Source organism: Suncus etruscus, chromosome 8 (assembly GCF_024139225.1).
Source record: "Suncus etruscus isolate mSunEtr1 chromosome 8, mSunEtr1.pri.cur, whole genome shotgun sequence".
In the NCBI taxonomy this organism is placed as follows: domain Eukaryota; kingdom Metazoa; phylum Chordata; class Mammalia; order Eulipotyphla; family Soricidae; genus Suncus; species Suncus etruscus.
In genome coordinates, this window is record NC_064855.1 from 113,924,811 (window position 1) to 113,943,663 (window position 18,853).

At 48.9% G+C, this 18,853-nt stretch overlaps 1 protein-coding gene across 1 annotated transcript in view; it reads right to left on the reverse strand.

Moving 5' to 3' along the window:
* Window positions 1-2,019: 2,019 nt before the first annotated feature.
* DOCK9 (dedicator of cytokinesis 9) overlaps window positions 2,020-18,853 on the reverse strand; it is a 258,564-nt gene continuing 241,730 nt past the window's right edge. The window contains 9 exon segments of the mRNA XM_049778520.1: window positions 2,020-2,117; window positions 4,261-4,436; window positions 4,610-4,710; window positions 6,308-6,498; window positions 12,190-12,400; window positions 14,963-15,109; window positions 16,343-16,378; window positions 17,103-17,216; window positions 18,688-18,810. Of these exon segments, the coding sequence (XP_049634477.1) occupies window positions 2,020-2,117; window positions 4,261-4,436; window positions 4,610-4,710; window positions 6,308-6,498; window positions 12,190-12,400; window positions 14,963-15,109; window positions 16,343-16,378; window positions 17,103-17,216; window positions 18,688-18,810 (1,197 nt within the window).

An 18,853-nucleotide genomic window follows, 5' to 3' on the forward strand; every position in this document is an offset into this window, starting at 1 on the left:
AAAGGAGGGAATGGTATGGGCCCACACCCAGTGGTGCTCCGGGGTTAGATCTCAGTTCCAGATGTGGAAATCCTCCTAACATGCTCAGGAATCCTTGCAGAGCTGGGGATGGAACTCAGGCCTCTGCTTAGCAAACTGACTTATATTCCAGTGTTAAAAGTGCATTTTACAAACAGGGTGAGAAGAGAGAGAGAGAGAGAGAGAGAAGAGGAGAGAGAGAGAGAGGAGTGAGAGAGAGAGAGAGAAGAAAGAGAGGAGAAGAAAGAGAAAGAAAGAAAGGGAGAGAGAGAGAAAATGGTGGGGCAGAGAGATAGCATAGTGGTAGGGCAGTATTTGCCTTGCATGTGGCTGACCTTGGAGGAACCCCGTTTGATTCCCAGCACCCCTATGGTCCCCCAGCCTGCCCAGCGGACCGATTTCTGTGTGTAGAGCCAAGAGTAACTCCTGAGTGCCATGGTGGCACCAACAAACCACTCAATCAATTAATCAATCAATAAAGTTTAAAAATATTAAAAGAGAGAGAAAACACAGCCAAGTAAGGTGCTTCTTTGACATATAACCCTGAACCCCTAGTTCATTTCCCTGAACCCATAAGCTCTGCTAGGACGTGACCTGACTCCTGAGCACAGAGCCAGGAGTAAGCTCAGAGCACTGCCAGGCGTGGCCCCCAAGCCCAAAACCAAAATCAACTATGACATTTCATTCCCATATATTTCAGTATCCTGCCCCCTCAGTGCCATCAAATAATACCCAGCATTCACTCCCCGGAAAAATCAGCCACGCTGTTTTTAATACAGATGCGGTACAGTCTGATTACAGCAGCACAGAGATTCTAGTTAAATAAAATAAAATAAAAACAAACCAAAAAAACAAACAAACAACCTTTATTTGCCCCATTATAAAATGACTCAAGGAATGTCTCAAAGGAAAAAAAAAAAAAAAAAGAAAAGGAGGTGAAAGGGTTCAACGACACCACGCCTCACCACAGAATTTACGCTTTACAAGTTCCACCTTCCACTTTTTGGCAAAGGGATGACATTTCGAAAAGAGTTTCTCAAGCCAGCAGAGCAAAGACTATGTGTGTCTTATATTGCATATTTAGTATGTACAAGAACACAAGGTGAAGAGGTGAAGGATGCTGTGTAGACTGCCAACCAGTGTGGATGAGGCCCCCAATAAAACCCGGGGAGGGGTAGGCAGCCTTGGGAGGACATTAACTGTGTAGACCCTGGAATTGTCTGATCCGGACTGCTGAGAGTGTGGTGACAAACCCTACGTACATCACAACATACTGCACTGCTTGTGGAGAGTTCAGTAGCATAGCTGTTTATTAATACAGGCCTTTTGGTTCGAAACAGCTCCGTGAGTCTGGAGCACAGGTTGTCAAAGGTCTCTGTTCCTGTCACCGTGAGTCCCGTGAATGAAAACGCTCTGAGCCTCCACTGTGTACAAAAAAAAATTCACAATCAATGGTCCATTGCTCCTTAGTCATCAAAAACTAGTCACAAAAAATAGTTCTTGTATTCAACCTGAATGTGCCACAGAGGGGGAGAAGAGGGGGAAAAAAAAATAGAGAGAAAAATATTTATCAAGATTTTTCCAGCCTCAAGGCAAAAAGGGCTCTTGACTTTCTGGCTCCATTTCAGTGTTTTGTTCCCACTTTGTAGGTACATTCATTCTAGAAGGTTCCGTTCACGAAATTTCATCCGACTCTGGAAGGGGAGGAGTCCAGACCAAGCCTGCTTGGTTCACCACAACACTTTTGTTAAGACATCATGAAAAGGTTGACTATTGCCAGTGAGAGTTCAAGACAGAGAGGTGGGGCTCTTCCAGAAGTCCAGTCAGGGGGGGACGGGGCGGGAGGCAAAGGGGTTGTCTCTGAGGCTTTGCTCCCAGCTCCGTCCCTCAGATGTGTCCTAGTGCTCTGCTCTCCCCTGTCCAGTGTGAGCAGAAGGCTCAGCTGTGGAAATCGTCCTGAGTTTAGCCCCGACAGGCTCACAACGACGGAGGACGAGCTGGTCATGCCGTGGACAGTGTGCTGGTCGGGGTGCCACTGATGGCGTTAAAAGATGTGGACAGAGTTGGAGAGCACGGCTGCCTTCTCCTCAGCGGCAGATCTTGAGGTACAGAAACACACAGGTGTGTTACAAAGCCCTCCCAGGACCAAGGGCAGTTGGGAGGTGGCCCTCTGATGGAGAGTGGGTAGGGACAGGAACACTGGTCTAGACTCTGAGCAGCAAGGCGGAGACCCGAGCCATTCTAGACCGAGCCTAGAATGGGCATCCCTTCATGGTAAGTGAAACTTGAAACCATCTCTAGAAATCACCAAATTTGGGGGAGGTTGCCTCGATTCTAAGACACTCTGTTAATGCCAGATGTTTCTTACTTTTATTTAGTTTTGGGTCCAACATCCATGGAGCTCAGAACTTCCTCCCTCGGCACTCTCTGTACTGTGATCACTCTTTGAAGGGCTCAGAGGACCATTTGGGATGCTGAGAGATACACACCTGGTTGGTAGTGTGTAGGCCTAGCACCCTACCCACTGGGCTATTGTTCTGTGCCAATTTCTGTATAATAAAAATCACATTCAAACCCCGAGTCAACAACGTGGAACCTGACCTACATCATGGATGAAAAGGGACCTGTAAGCATCTTCTCTTGGAGTCTCCAATGCTCCTTTTCTTGGGGCCCCCACAGATTTCCAACCCAGGGGAGATTGTGAACTGGTGGCCAACCCTCCTATTCATCTTGCTCTCATGTTTAGTAATGTAGGGTGCTTTTTGGAGAAGAAACTTGCCCATCTACAAACTCAAACTGGTCCTTGCCCCATAACCACAAAGCCAGGCTGCTCCAATTCACTGTCAAGGAGTCCCATCTTCCTAGTGGCTGAGTAATGGAAACTTCTGGGTGCCCTTTGAACCTGCACCACATTAAATGCCCCAATGTGGGGAGCTTTACCTGCAGTGCTCAGGGGTTGGTTACTCCTGTCTCTGCACTCAGGAATCACTCCTGGTGGTGCTCGGGAGACCATATGAGATGCAGGTGATCAAACCCAGGTCAACTGTGCAAGGCAAATAATTGCTCTTGTCTCTTCTCTGTGGCCACCTCCTAGGCCAATTCTCCGTATACATACTCTGGAGGTTTTAGGTAAAAATCCCTTGAGCTTTGTTCAAAAATGCACCCTTAAGGGCTCTCTACTCCCTCTGAACTCCTCACTTTCCTTCCTGCTTAGCCAGACCTCAGGCCATGCACAACCACAGTTGCCTAAATCCAGAATAACTACACCTGAGCCCACTTTTCAAAGCCTGCAAGAAGGAAATGAGAAAGAAAGTGACGTTACCATCCCATCTGCAGGTGTCCGCGTGAGGGAGAGAGAAAGCAGAATGGTTAGTGTGAGGCTGGTTTCTGCAGTGCCCAAAACATCTGTGTCCAGGCAGAATCAGCCCAGATGTGGTGATGAGAGCAGGAAACACCAAGGTAGGGCAGAGGCAGAAGCGGGTCTGTGACATCAAGGCCAGGCATCCCTCGAACCCATAACATGAGGAAGTGGTCCTCTAATATTCACTTGGCTCCTGGTCACTTGTACCTCACTGTGCCCACAGATGCAATGCCCCCCTGGATGGAGTCCATGTGGGAAACCAAAATATTTGGCCAGAATACCAGGATATATGAAGGAAGCAGCCAAGAGCTTGTGCCGACATGCAGGTTAGCCAAGAAGAATCCCAAATGGGAGAAACTCATTTTGTTTTTAATTTTAATTTTGGGGCCACACCCAGAGATGTTCAGGGGTTATTCCTGGCTCTGCACTCAGGGATCGCTCCTGGCAGGCTTAGGGGATACCAGGGATGGAACCCAGGTCAACTGCATATAAGGCAAGTGTCCTTCCCCTGCCCTTGTCCTATCATTTTGCATCCCGACCCTATTTCTTGCAATGTCATAGGATAGGTACATGACAGATAGCCCTTGACACCAGCCTGGAGAACCCCAGAGAATTGTGAAACTAAAATGGGGTCCAAAAAGGGGAAGGGGTTAGGGGCTTCTTTTTTATGTTTATTTTGATTGTTTGTTTGCTTTTACACAGGATTGCAGTAGGAAAGCAAAGAGAGGAACTGCACTCCCTTCTGAGAGCAGTGGAGAAGACGGGGCTGGTTTTGTTAAGACAGGGCAGCTGTTCCCCCAAAACCTGTGATGCTATTTCCAGGTACCAGGGCTTTGGAAGGAGGCTGAGGCTGAGTGTGTGTGTGTGTGTGTGTGTGTGTGTGTGTGTGTGTGTGTCGGGGATGCCATGGGCACGAACCTGCTCACGCATGATCTCTGAGAGCTCCCTGGCCATTTCTCGGTAGTTGGCCTTCATCTCTTCCTGGTACTCAAGCTGGTCTTCCTTGATCAGACGTTCGTTGATGGCCAAGGCCTGGCCACAGGCCTCCACAAACTGCCTGCAGGGGAGGAAGGAGAGAGTGAGAGAGAGAGAGACAGAAATGAAGATGGAGATAGAAACAGAGAGAAACTGATGAAAAAAGAGAGAGACAAAGAGAGGCCTGAGTCCCAGTGGCCTTTCTCCTGGAAGAAAGCTGGAGTAGGGCAGTGAGAGTGGATCCAGAGCCCTCACCTGAACACTTCCTTCAGTAGCTTCACCTTATTGTCCGCATATCTTTTGGTGTTTGTGTCGTCTAAGAAAGCCCGGGCGTAGGCCAGCGGGCCTGCATTGACCTGGGGAGAGAAGGAAGAGCTTGGTTATGGTCCGAAGGAAGAGGCTGTTAGCACTGGAGTAGTTAGGTGGGATTCTGCACTCCAGTTAGTTTGTAGTTTAACAAAAGCCACAAAGCATGAGGAGCACAGTGAGGGCAAGAGAAGGGACCACAATAACAAGGATAGTGGGAAATAATCACTCTGGACAAGAACTGGGGGTGCTGGAAGGAGAAAAACTGATAGGCATGAGGCCCCCTTCAGTAACAATAGTGCAAACCACAATGTCTCAGCATGTAAAAGGGAAAAAAAGAAAGTGAGAGAAAGAGAGGAGTGGGGGAGGAGGAGAAGGAGGAAAAAGAGGAAGAAGAGGAGGAGGAGAGAAAAAAGAAAAAAAGAAGAAAGAAAAGAAAGAGAAAGAGAGGAAAGAAGAAAGAGAAAGAAAGACAGAAGGTCTGCCATAGAGAGGCAAAGGGGAGAGAAGGAGGACAACTGGGGACATTGGTGGTAGGAAATGTGTACTGGTGAAGGCTATTAGACATTGTATGACTGAAAATAATCACGAACAACATTTTATGTGTGGAAAAAGAAACTCACACCAATCATATGATGAACAACCTTGTAAACATGGTGCTTAAATAAACTAATTAAAAAATAAAAAAAGAAGGCCCAGAGAGATAGCACAGCGGTTTGCCTTGCAAGCAGCCGATCCAGGACCAAAGGTGGTTGGTTCGAATCCCGGTGTCCCATATGGTCCCCCGTGCCTGCCAGGAGCTATTTCTGAGCAGACAGCCAGGAGTAACCCCTGAGCACCTCCGGGTGTGGCCCCCCAAAAAAAAACCAAAATAAATAAATAAATAAATAAATAAATAAATAAATAAAGAAATGGAAAGCTCACTGCCTTTTCTCTGTTATTTGATTTTATACGCTCAGCCTCCACCCCTTCCCCATGCCTTGGGTTTGCTTGGCATAGGAAGTACCAGTGCTTTGAAATCTGGCACTGGGACCTGGTTTCTAGGCAGGGGTGTGCGCTCTGTGGGAGGGATGGAGGGAGCTCAAGCTTGATCCCCATCACTCTGGTCCCTCAAACTCCTGGAAAGAGTCCAGATCACCTGCTGAGCTGCACTCAGCCTCCTCACAGCACCCAGTGTGGCCCTTAACCAAGTAACACAAAATTAAGTGTCCATGGGCCAGAGCGGTGGCGAAGTGGTAGGGCGCTTGCACAAGGCTGACCCAGAATGGATCTGGATTTGACCCCAGGCGTTCCATATGGTCTCCCAAGCCAGGAGTAGCCCCTGAGCATTACTGGGTGTGGCCCAAAAACCAAAAAAGAAAAAAAGTGTCCAAACTTAAGAACTTAGAGTTGGGTCCTACATTAAGGGTGACCACACACTGACTCCCTCACACGGTCCACAAGGAAAGGGACCACACTTTGCACCAGGATGAGTGGCTGCCACCTCTCTGTCCCCCCCCAAGGAAGTTGCCCAGGTCCAGGGGGAGCAATGGGAGCAGAGAGCAAGGTCGCCACTCACCTCCATGCAATGCTGAAACTCCCATCCTGAGCTCACCTGAGTTGTCACACTCTCCAGACAAGCCCGCACACTCCCTTGCTCACACTCACCTGCACACTCACGCTGCCCTGCAGTTTCAGCTGCAGCTTGATCATGTCCACGTCGGCCGCTGCGCACAACTGCCGCAGCTCGGCCACCTTCTTGCTCATCTCATCGATGGCCACCTCGATGGGGTTCAGGTCCGTGTGGTGCTGGTACATGACGGGGATCCGCTTCTTCACGTAAGGGAAGCAGTGGATCGCTGTGGCAAGAAGGGTTCCAGGGTGACCCTGCACTGTCTCACTGCGGGCATGGGGCTGCAGGGGTGCTAGATGTACTGTTATTCGGTCCCCCCACTAAAGCCACATCTGGAAGGGCTCAAGGCTGACTCCTGGCTCTGCACTCAGGGATCACTCATGGCGAGGACTGGGGGTTCACATTGGATGCTGAGGATGAAACCCACCCAGCTATATGCCAGGAAAGCTCCTTACTCACTATACTATCACTCCTGCCTATCTGGGACTAAATGAGGTGCTGGGGATCGCATATGCAAGGCAGGCACCTTCCTTGCTGTATCCTCCCTGGTCCTGACCCATTTAGGGACAGACAAGGACCCAGATACCCACCCACATTCCCTGAAATGAGCCATCAGCTCCTTTTACAGTTGTGTGAGGTCAGGGGTCCTTTGGAGATGCTTATCTTTGGGGAGCTAGCTCTGGCCTTCCTACTTCTTTTTTCTTCGCTTTTTGTTTCATGGGCCATATCCGGCAGTGCTCAGACTCAGGGCTTACTACTGGCTCTGCACTCAGGAATCACTCCTGCTGGTGATCTGGGTCTCTATGGGATGCCTTGGATCGAACCTGAATAGCTACATGCAAGGCTATGTGCAAGGCAAGTGCTTTCCCTATTGTGCTATTGCTCTGGCCCTTCTGTGTTTCTTCTTTCTGAATGTTCAGCTCTGCTGAGAGAGCTGGAGGTAGAAAGTGGCTTTGAAAACACTAAGAACAAGACCAGGGTTTCGAGCCATCACAAGCAGGCCAGGTCAGAATGCAATTTCCTTACAGAGATCCCTGGCAATGTTTTGGCAAACTCACTCCTCTCCATGGACTGGCCTGGACTCCAAGGTTTGATAATGTATAGATGTGAACCCCTGCTAAGGAATCACACCATTGGTAGACAAAGCTAAGAGCTTGAGTCAGGAATGGGCATCTGAGCTAGGTTCAGAGGGCAGATATGGCTGCCCTACCTCTCTCCCACACCCTTCTGTAAGGTCCAAGGTCACACGTGCAGCCGCAGAACAAACAACACCACGGCCAGCTTCTCAAGTTCAAAGTCTTAGGAATTCCCTGATCTGTCCATCTTGAACTTGTTACTGATCAATGAAGCTTTGCTGTGACTCTGCTTCCCCTCCCTTTCCTTCTTTGTCAAAACAGAACCTATGACTCACCGGAAGGGCATGGATGTGCTTTACAAAACAAAAAACACAGGTCAGAGCGATAGCACGGTGATAGGGCATATGCCTTGCACATGGCTGACCTGGGACAGACCTGGATTTGATCCCTGGCATCCCATATGGTCCCCAAGCCTGCCAGGAGTGATTTCTGAGTGCAGAGCCAGGAGTAACACCTAAGCACCATTGGGTGTGGCCCAATCCCCCCCCAAATAAAAACACAAAAACCATATATATATATATGTATATATATAAACCATATATATATATATTACACACACACACACACACACACACACACACACACACACACACACACACACACACACACACACACACACACCCCCGGGAATCATGACAGAAAAATCCAGAGCTAGGTGCAGGATTAAGGAAACCAGAGCAAACCCACTCTGGCCTCTGAGGTGGGATTCAGGATAACCCCCTCCCCATAACTTTTGGCTTTGATTGGCCCAAAGAACCCCCTGGTAATAACAGGGACTTTCTTGGTGGGACAGAAAGCTGTTTGGGGGGGGGGGGGAAGGCCAGACCCTGGAATCTAGATCTCTGGCCCCATTCCCTGTGCAAAAACACAGAGGACGTCCCATCCCATATGATACATGACCCTGTATGTGCCAATGTTCTGTCTGTACTTTGACTATCTGCACCTGCCTTTGCCCCTAACAGCAAGCATGTGATCTCCTGGGGACCCCAAATCCCTACAGGCATTAACTTGGCTCTGCTAGGCAGAGTCAGAGCAGATTCCTTGCGTATCAAAACTGCCTCCTCCCTCTATCCCCATTGCTGTTCTGAAAGGTTCTGCTCCAGACACTAACTTCTTGCTTGTTAGGAGAATCCCCAGGGAATGTGGAAGAGCAAACCTCCAGGGCCTGAAGCGACAGCACAATGGGAACAGCGCATGCCTTACATGTGGCCGATCTGGGTTTGATTTCTGGCACCTCACAGGGTTCCCAACACTGCCAAGAATGATCGATCCCCTTCTCTCTCTGTCTCTCTCTCTGTCTCTGTTTCTCTCCTCTCCTCTTCTCTTTCTCAAAAAAAAGAAATGATCGATCCCTGAGCACCCCCAGGTATGACATTTCCACCAAAACAGTTCCTAATCTATTCCCCTTTTTGGTAACTCCACTGGCTCCTAAACCAGACTCAAGGATATGAGACAATTCCCTTGGTGAGAAGCTCAGCATTTTCCATGTTAAACTCTAGGTATATGGGAAGTGTATCAGGGGGGAAGGAACCCCCTTTTCCCAGAGTCACAACATCCTCGGCCAACACGGGCATCTCCTTGACATCTGAGTGAAGGAATTTACTCTTTGTCCCCTGGCTCTGATATCTAATCTGACAAAGCTGGGTGACAGAACAGCACCCTGGCACCCCGAAGATAATGCCCAGAAAAGTACCTTGGTTGGTGGTTTCTAGAACTAGCCCCCTCCCCTCAACCTTCGAGGAAACAGCCTCCGAGGCAAGGCAGAGAATGATCTTGACCTGACTTTCACCCTATAGAAGCGGGCTGCCCATATGAGCACCCACCACCTATAAAGACTGTAGGCCTCAACCTGGTGTGGGGGAATGACACACCCCTTCTGACTCAGTGTGAATGGGCAGGGCCCTGGACTCTGCAATTCTCCAGAGCTTCAGGGTCCTGAAGCTCCAAGTCCCCAAGTCCAGCCTCAGAGAACAGGCCCATCAGTCCTCAGCAATTCTCTGAAAATGACTCAGCCGGGGGTGTGGCTGTCTTGCCTAACTGACATTTGTGGGTGCTGAAGAGGCAATCATCGACCGTTCCCAAGCTCGGCACAGGGCTCCGTGCTGGACATTAACCTTGAGGTTCTGCAAACAGGAGTGTGGAGTGTCCCCGAAAATCCTCTCAAAGTCAGAAACTAGAACTTTGGTCTCAGCAGGGAAGGAAGGAGAGACGTACGGCCACACTGGATTTGAGCCTGCGCATTGTTTCCTGGTGGTCCAGGAAAAAAAAAGTCTTTCCTGAGACATCATGACACATGATCCATCCATTTAAAATGTACAATACAGAGGCTGGAGTGGTGGCATAGCGGTAGAGCGTTCGCCTTGCACACAGCTGACCTAGGACGGACCACAGTTTGAGCCCCTGGCGTCCCATATGGTCTCTCAAGTCAGAAGCGATTTTTTTTTTTTTTTGGTTTTTGGGCCACACCCATTTGACGCTCAGGGGTTACTCCTGGCTATGTGCTCAGAAATCGCCCTTGGCTTGGGGGGGACCATATGGGACGCCGGGGGATCGAACCGCGGTCCTTCCTTGGCTAGCGCTTGCAAGGCAGACACCTTACCTCCAGCGCCACCTACCCGGCCCCGTCAGAAGCGATTTCTGAGCACATAGCCAGGAGTAACCCCTGAGCGTCACCGGGTGTGGCCCAAAAATTAAAAAAAAAGTAGAATACAAATGGTGGGTGGGTGGGGTGGCCCCTGAGCCTCTCACCCAGGCAGACACCCGAGCCTACAGCCTTCAAGATGAGCTGTGGGAGGTTTCCCAGTTTGACTGGCTCCAGCCACGAAAAGTGTCTCAACAGTGGGGAAACGCACAAGCCTCTTTGATTTGTTAAAATAAGTTTTTTAGCCACACCCAAAGGTGCTCAGGGCTCATTCCTGGCTCAGTTCTCACGAATCACTTCTCATGGTGCTTAGGGGATCATATGGGATGTCGGGGATTGAATTTAGGACAGCTGCATGCAAGACAAGAGCTCTTCCTACTCAGCTATCACTCCTGCCCCCTCTCTGCTGATTTGAATTTATTTTCTTTGAGGATTTTTCCCAAGTGGGTTACAGGAAATAAATTGTCACCTCCCAGTAAATCATGAACAGATGTGCCCAGTTCAAGGCAAGGAACACTGCTCGGCTCTTCTGTGCCAGGGTTACTGGCTACCCCAGGATGCTGAGGGGCACCAGAAATGCACCTGGCCATGCTTGGGGTCTCATGTGATGGCAGGGATCAGACCAGGCTGGGCCACGTGCAGGTAAAATACCTTAAATTCTGTACTGTCTCTCTGGCCCCTAATGGCTATTATTTTGGTTTGGTTTGGTTTGGGGGCCCACAGGTGGTGGTGCTCAGGGGTTATTTCAGGCTCTGCTCAGAAACTACTCCTGGCAGGCTCAGGGAAGCATATGGGATGCTAAGGATCAAACCCAGGTCAGCACATACATGGCAAATACCCTCCCTGCTGTGTTATCACTAGACTCAGCAAACTGATTATTTTAAATATTGCTATTATCATTATTAATTTTTTTTTTTTTTAGTTTTTGGGTCACACCCGGCAGCGCTCAGGAGTTACTCCTGGCTCTGTGCTCAGAAATCGCTCCTGGCAGGCTCGGGGGACCATATGGGATGCTGGGATTCGAACCACTGTCCTTCTGCATGCAAGGCAAATGCCCTTGACTCCATGCTATCTCTCCAGCCTATATCAATATTAATTATTACTATTATTTTTGGTTTCTAAGCCACATCTGGTGGTGTTCAGGGGTTACTCTTGGTTCTGTTCTCAAAAATTGCTCCTTGTAGGCTTGGGGGACCATAAGGGATGACAGGTAATGAACCCAGGTTTGCCCCAGGTTGGCTGCATGCAAGGCAAACACTCTACCATTGTGCTATCACTCTGGCCCTAAACTGTTTTGTTTTTGGTTTTTGGTTGGGTCACACCTGGCAGCACTCAGGGGTTACTCCTGGCTCTATGCAAGAAATCCTGGCAGGCTCAGGAGACCTTATGGGATGCCGGGATTCGAACCACCATTCTTTTGCATGCAAGGCAAATGCCTTACTTCCATGCTATCTCTCTGGCCCCTAAACTGCTATTTTTTTTTCTTTTTTCTTTTGGTTTTTGGGCCACACCCGGCGGTGCTCAGGGGTTACTCCTGGCTGTCTGCTCAGAAATAGCTCCCGGAAGGCACAGGGGACCATATGGGACACCGGGATTCGAACAAACCACCTTTGGTCCTGGATCGGCTCCTTGCAAGGCAAACGCCGCTGTGCTATCTCTCCGGGCCCTAAACTGCTCATTTTTATTGCAAGTGAAATGTTTTATTTTCAGTTACCCCAGTCACACGCCTATCTTGATCCAAGATGGAAGAGGGGCACTCCAAAGAAGGTAAAAATCATGCCCTAATTCCCCAAAGATGTGGGGGATGGAGGGTGTCACACCCAGCGATGCTCAGTGCTTTCGTCTGGTCTTACACGCTAGTCTAGAGGTATTTGGCGGTAGACCATAGTGGTGCCAGGAACTGAACCTGGGCCAGCCACATGCAAGGCAAATGCCTTACCTGCTTGTTTCTTTTCTCCCTTTGGCTTTTGGGCCAAACCTGACAGGGTTACTCCTGGCTCTGCACACAGGATCACTCCCAGTAGGGCTTGTGGGACCCTATGGGATACAGGGATCCAACCCGGGTCAGCCGTGTGTCTAGCAAGCTGGACCATGGCCTGGCCCCCGGCTGTGGCTCTGAGCGTGGCCCAGGGTGGCATACCTGTGAGGATGGTTCTCCGTTTACACTGCTCCTCGACGCCTCCCTGCCGTCGACCCCCCTGCGTGAAGGGCAGCTCAAACATGAACCGGCGGACATTATGGCACCTCTCAAACTCCGTTTTCCTTTCCTGCAGTTCCTTCTCGTCGAAGAAAGGTGTGACATGGGTGACCTGAATGTAGGCGTACTTGGAATCCAGGTCCTTGGGGTTGACCTGGTGGCAGCAGAACAAAGGCAGGCAGGCCAGGTCACTTGGGGGACAATCTCTGGCAGCACCTAAGAAGCATTTCCTACCTGCTACTGGTGAAAGATTTTTCTCAAAGATTTCCAAAAAGCTGGAGAATAAAGCGTAGCAAATACCCACTGCTCACAGCCTGCTAACCCTCTTTTTGCTACAGTTGCTCCAAATACTTACCCCCTCTACATCTGTCTACACTGGACACATTTTATTATTCTATTTTTTGTTTTTGAGTCACACCTGGAGGTGTGCAGGAATTACTCCTGGCTCTGCACTCAGGAATCACTCATGGCAGTATTGGGGGCCCAACAGGGTTGCTGGGGATGGAATGTAGATCAGCTACATGCAAGGCAAGCACCTTTCCCTTGCTGCTGCGCTATTTCTCCAGTCCCACATTCTGGAAGCACAGTCTTATCCTTCAGCCTTCGTCCCTGATAAAAGTACTATCTCCTTTTTTTTTTTTTTAATTTTGGTTTTTGGGCCATCCCTGGCTGCACTCAGGGGTTACTCCTGACTCTGTATTCAGAAATTCCCCCTGACAGGCTCTGCAGGGAACCATATGGGATGCTGGAGATTGAATCTGGGTAGGCCACAGCAAGGCAAACATCCTCCCTGCTGTGCTATCATTCTGCCAGCCTCAGGGCTTACTCTAGCTCTGCCATCAGGGATCACACCTGGCTATGATTAGGGGAACATAAGGAATGCCAGGGTTGGCTCTGTGCAAGGCAAGTGCCCTTCCTGCTGTGCTATCACTCTGGCCTCAATCCCCATCATTTCTGGAAGCACACAGGTATGTTGAAAGCCCTTGATTGCATGTAGCACCCCTTGGAAAGTTTCTGTCCCACTCCCCATTTGTACCACTCTAAGCCCCATGTGACAGGGCTGGGGCTGGGGTGGGTTGTGACTTAGGTTTCGGGCAGATGGGTAGCACAAACACCACAGCCGTGTGAACACAGACATGGCAGAGAAAGGAGCCCTTGGTGCTCGCTCTCTCTGCTCTGGCCCGGGGAGGGTTGTCCAGGGTACAGGGAGGGCATCTTGCCAGTCACCATGTAGCCAACGCCTCCATCTTGGGCTTCTGGGGGCAACATTCTCAGTCCTTCCTGAGAACCACCCAGCATTGCTAACAAGGCACCTAGAGTTTTAGCATTTCTCAGAGAAGCCCAGCTGGGCTGGTACCCATGGAGGACAGTGTGAATATGAGGGGACACCAGGGCTTGTGGCTAAAAGTCCATCTGAATAGGGGGGGAAGCCCGACTTCCCTTCCCTGGCGCTTGCCCCAAAGGACAGCAGAAGGTGGTCTGGAGAAAGTCTAGGGGTGCTCAGCCTCGGCAGAGAGAGGTTGAGGGATACCAAAAACAGGGCTAGGCTGCAAATGAGATGAATCCTGCGGGTTGGAAGACAGGAAAGTGGGGAGGGTGTTTTTCTTGTCTGTGGCAGATGTGGGTTCAATCCCTGGCATCCCATAAAGTCCCCCAAGCACCACTAGGAGTGATTCCTGAGCACTGCTGGGAGAGCCCCACAAAATGATAAAAATATGGATCCTAACCAGCAGCTTTATCAGCACCCTGAACCCATCAGTCAGACTTTCCCCTTGCCTGGTCCCTTCTCTATTGTGTGGGCAAGAAAGTGGGTGATTCTCAGGTGAAGACAGCAAAGGACCCACCCTGGCCCCTGGGACCCAGAAAGAGGGGTAAAGAGTCAAGAAGGGTAGGGACAAAGTCCTGAGGGTCTGGCAGAACAAGACCAACCTTCCGTTCTTACTGGAAAAGTGGTTGGGGATCCCCAGTTTCCTGCATGTTCTGAGATTAGAGAGAACCCCAGCATATAGGAAGAACATGGAGGTGCAGAAAGGGTCTTGGGGTGCCCTAGAGCATAAGCTATTTCTCCAAGCGGAAAGGTGAGCTTGTACCCAACAATGTGCCAGTTGAAGAGCAGTTCTATCCATCTGTCATCTGTTCCTCCCTCCCTCTCTCCATCCATTCATCTGACTGTTCATCCCTCTGTCCATGTGTGCCTGGGGAACTCAGATCAACAGTAAGATCATGGATGGTTGGGCTAAGCCAAGGTGGTATCTCTATTCCCAGGGCTTAACAATGACGAGGTGAAGCCTGTCCCTTCTCTCACAAGGTCCTTCCTTTGCCCAGCGATGGCATTTCTGTGCTCATGAAAGTTCTGCTAAGTGAAGGTGGCCAGCACAGAGGAGAAGGCCAGAACCAAGAGCTGCTCACAACTTAACAGCTGTTATTCATAGTTCTTGGGTCCTTTTTCTCCTACAGACATTTTTGTTTTGGGGCCAGCCCCGGCAGCACACAGAGGTTAATCCTGGCTCTGCACTCAGATATTGCTCCTGGCAGGCTCAGGAAACCATATGGGATGCTGGGGATAGAACCCAGGTTTGTCCCGGGTTGTCCGCATGCAAAGCAAATGCCCTGCCGCTGTGCTATTGCTCCAGCTCCCTCCTACAGATATCTTATGATGACATGATTGTGGCCTGTCCTACCTAACTGAAATGATAGTGTCTGCCCACAGGCGCACCTTGCCAGAATCCTGAATCATCTTGACATTTTCGGACCCAAACTTAGCTGAGTACAGTTTCAGGAGGCGCTGGGAAATTTCCGACAATGGTGTGAGCTTAGGTTCTTTGTAAATATACTCCTTCCCATCTTCATCTTCAAAGAATCCCTGTGATGCAAAAGCCTGGATTAGAGGAATTTCCTGAATTGGAGTCCCAGAAGAACCTCCCAGAAAGGATTTTTTTAATGAGTTAAAAAAAATACAATAATGATTCTAAAAATAAAATCCTATGCAAACCAGTGTTCCATGGAGGAAGGACAAGGAGAACAAGGATTCCCTACGAGTGAGGAGGAGAGGAGGGTGTAGAGCCTGAGGCTCACTCACAAACGCTGTGGTTAAGAGGAGACTTGGGGGTTCAGACTGCGTTCTCACTGTAGACAGGGATGGGGGGTTCACACCAGTTTCACTCCCCCTGAAAGCAGATCTTGCTAGGATAGAAGGAGCCGCAGGATGAAATGAAGGCACAGGAAAACAATCCAGCTCTGCTCGTAACTGCTTCCATTGAGAAGATTTTTTTTTCAGGGCAAAAGGAAGCATTTGGGTCTGGAGTGGATTGGGCACTTAGGCATTTTATGATTCTTTTTTTTTTTTTTTGGCAGTGCTCAGGGGTTACCCTGGCTCTGCACTCAGAAATTGCCCCTGGCAGGCTCAGGGGACCATATGGGATGATGGGTCTAGAACTGGGATCTGTCCTGTGTGGGCTGCGTGCAAGGTAAACACCCTACTACTGTGCTCTTTCTCGGGCCCCTTGATTTTTTTTTTTTTTTTTTTTTGGTTTTTGGGCCACACCCGGTGTTGCTCAGGGGTCACTCCTGGCTGTCTGCTCAGAAATAGCTCCTGGCAGGCACGGGGGACCATATGGGACACCGGATTTTGAACCAACCACCTTTGGTCCTGGATCGGCTGCTTGCAAGGCAAACGCCACTGTGCTATCTCTCCGGGCCTTGGCCCCTTGATTTTTACTTTATTGATGCATCCAAGGGCTGGGGTCTGCAGTCAGGATAGATTTTATTAGCACAAATAATTTATTTTTTTTTCAGTGGTCCACACAGGACAAAGCTTCCACTCGCAGGGGAAGTGAAAAAGGTTTAAAAGGGAAATTGGGTCAGATGGAAGTTAATAGGTGAAACAAATGAAAGGGAAAAAAAAATAAGCTTCTGATCTAAAAAAAAAAACAAAAAACAAAAAAACAAAAAAGTGGACATGATACCAAAAATAGAGGATATTAAAAAATATATAAACGCAGGCTAGGAACATGAAAGATAAAGCACCCACATCAAACTAAGAGTTTAGACAATCATTTCACTACATTACTTGCTTTTAAGCATCGAGTGTAATTACCTCCACATCTGTTTCACTGTCTGTAAACTGGTATTGCTATAGCGTTTTAAAAGACAATAACAGAATAAATCGAAGGTTATATGAGACTCATAAAAATAAAACCCACAGGCCCTAAATAAATTAGGGATTATAACATGACACCATTGAATCATGTTAGCGACTCGGAGGTGAAGCTTTCAGTTAACTTACACCCAACCTTTTAGACAGGATTTCTGAACTAAGATAATGGAAACTATCATGGCGGTATTATATGACAAATGGGCAAGATGCGTGGGATTAAAAAAAAGAAACCAGACAGTCTTAATGGTGATTTAGGGCATGCAGTACTGATGGAGGAGACAGATGATTTATTTCTGTAAATGAAATAAACTGTTAAATTTTTATTTTTGAGTTTGCAATGACTGGAAAACTAACAGACAAACAACTTGTAAAGGAAACTTGGCCAGCCTCACTAAAATGTCATTAAGAATGGGTGAGAGATGGAGAACTTACCGCTGCCTTAAGAAAGGAATAAAGAAAAGACAGAAAGAGGAAGGGGGAAAAAAGGCAGAAAGTTTACCACAGAGAAAGAGAAGAATCAAAGTCAATTCATCAAATCATAATTTTCAGGAAACAGGAAATTTACAAAGCACAACTTTATAAAGTTAAATCATAACAGGGAGGGATGGGTGTATGTTTGCGTGTGAAGGTTTGTGTGTGTGTGTGTGTGTGTGTGTGCGTGTGTGTGTGCGTGTGTTGTAAATGACAGACAGAGCCTCACCTGTCCAAAGAAGGCCACTCGGAAGTAGGTGCCCAGGAGCCGTCGGCCCGAGTGCATGACTTCAGTCACTTTGCTGTAAGCCTGGTGCAGGGTGTCGTAGAGGTGGGCGAGTCTCTGCAAAGCACAGCGGCACTCAGTCCTCCCCCGGTCCCCAGCTCCCATGGCAAAATCTCAACAAATGAACATGCCCAGGGTGGTTTCCGGAGAGCCAATTTAGGAGGGAAAGCGCTCCCCTGGCTCGTGGCTGGCTGGCAGTAGGCCACCACCCAGGTTCCAGTTCTGGCACTGTGTATAGTGTCCCTAAGCACCACCAGGGGTCGGTTCTGAGCAGAGAGCGGAGGGAGGGAAGAAAGGAAGGAAGGAAGGAAGGAAGGAAGGAAAGAAGGAAGGAAGGAAGGAAGGAAGGAAGGAAGGAAGGAAGGAAGGAAGGAAGGAAGGAAGGAAGGAAGGAAGGGAGGGAGGGAGGGAGGGAGGGAAATAGGGAGAGAGGGAGGGAGGGAGGGAGGGAGGAGAAAAAGAAGAGAAAGAAAGAGAAAGAAGAAAGAAAGAAAGAAAGAAAGAAAGAAAGAAAGAAAGAAAGAAAGAAAGAAAGAAAGAAAGAAAGAAAGAAAGAAGAAAGAAAGAAGGAAGGAAAGAAAGAAGAAAGAAAAGAAAAGAAAGAAAGAAAGGAAGGAAGAGAAGGAAGGAAAGAAAGAGAGAAAGAAAGAAAGAAAAAGAGAAACAAAGAGAAAGAAAGGAAAGAAAGAAAGACAAAGAACAAAGAAAAAGAAAGAAAGAAAAGAAAGAAGGAAGAAAATGTCTTGTAGTTAGGGGATCAAGAATAAACTTTATGGGTGCAGCAGGTGTTCTTCATTATTGCTTCATTCTGTGTCCTGGCCAAAGGACAGATTGGGTGTTGAGTGCCCCCACCCCAATATCCCTTCGGCCTTGGGCACACTGATGGTCCCCGGGAAGGCTGCAGGTGAAAGATCCTAGAATGTCAGATTTTTTTGTTTTGGGCCACAACCAGCACTACTCAGGACTTACTCCTGGTTTTGTGCTCAGGGATCACTTCTAAGCAGGGTTTGAGTGACCACCTGGATCAAGGACTTATATGGGGTGCAGAAAATCAAATCCAGATCAGCAGCAAGCAAGGTAAACACCCGTCCCACTATACTATTGCTTCTAAATATTTTTGTTTGTTTTTGGGCCACACCTCAGGGGTTACTCCTGGCTCTATGCTCAAGGATCAGTCCTGATCCTTATACGTGGTCTTAAGCAGGGCAAGATCCTGAGCTCCTATACTGTCTTCCCAGACCGCCTGAAATACCATCTTTAGCCTAGTATTGCCTCCACCACTCCAGCTAGAAAGGTTAAAAGGGGCACTTGTTTGCACCGACAGAGAGATTGGGCAGAGCAGGTGAGACAGACGGACCCCAAAATCTCTCTGCAGGCAAAATCAGATTGATGGAGCCACGTGGTCCAGGGTTGAAGGTCAGTGTCATGGGGCCCATGGGGATGTTACGCCTGAGACCTGCGATGGGGTCTCCATGAGGTGGGTCCCCACGTGCTGTCCTACTCACAGGAAGACGCAACTCGGACATACCTCAAAGTCCCGGCGCTTCTCATAGATAGGGATGATGAGTTTGTAGATGTCAGCAATGAGTTCATAGCGCTCAGCCTTCCACAGCCCGTCAGCACACTGTTCCAGGAGCTCCACCAGCACTTCCTACGGATGGAAGGGCAGGGGTAGGAAGAGTGGGTGCATTTCC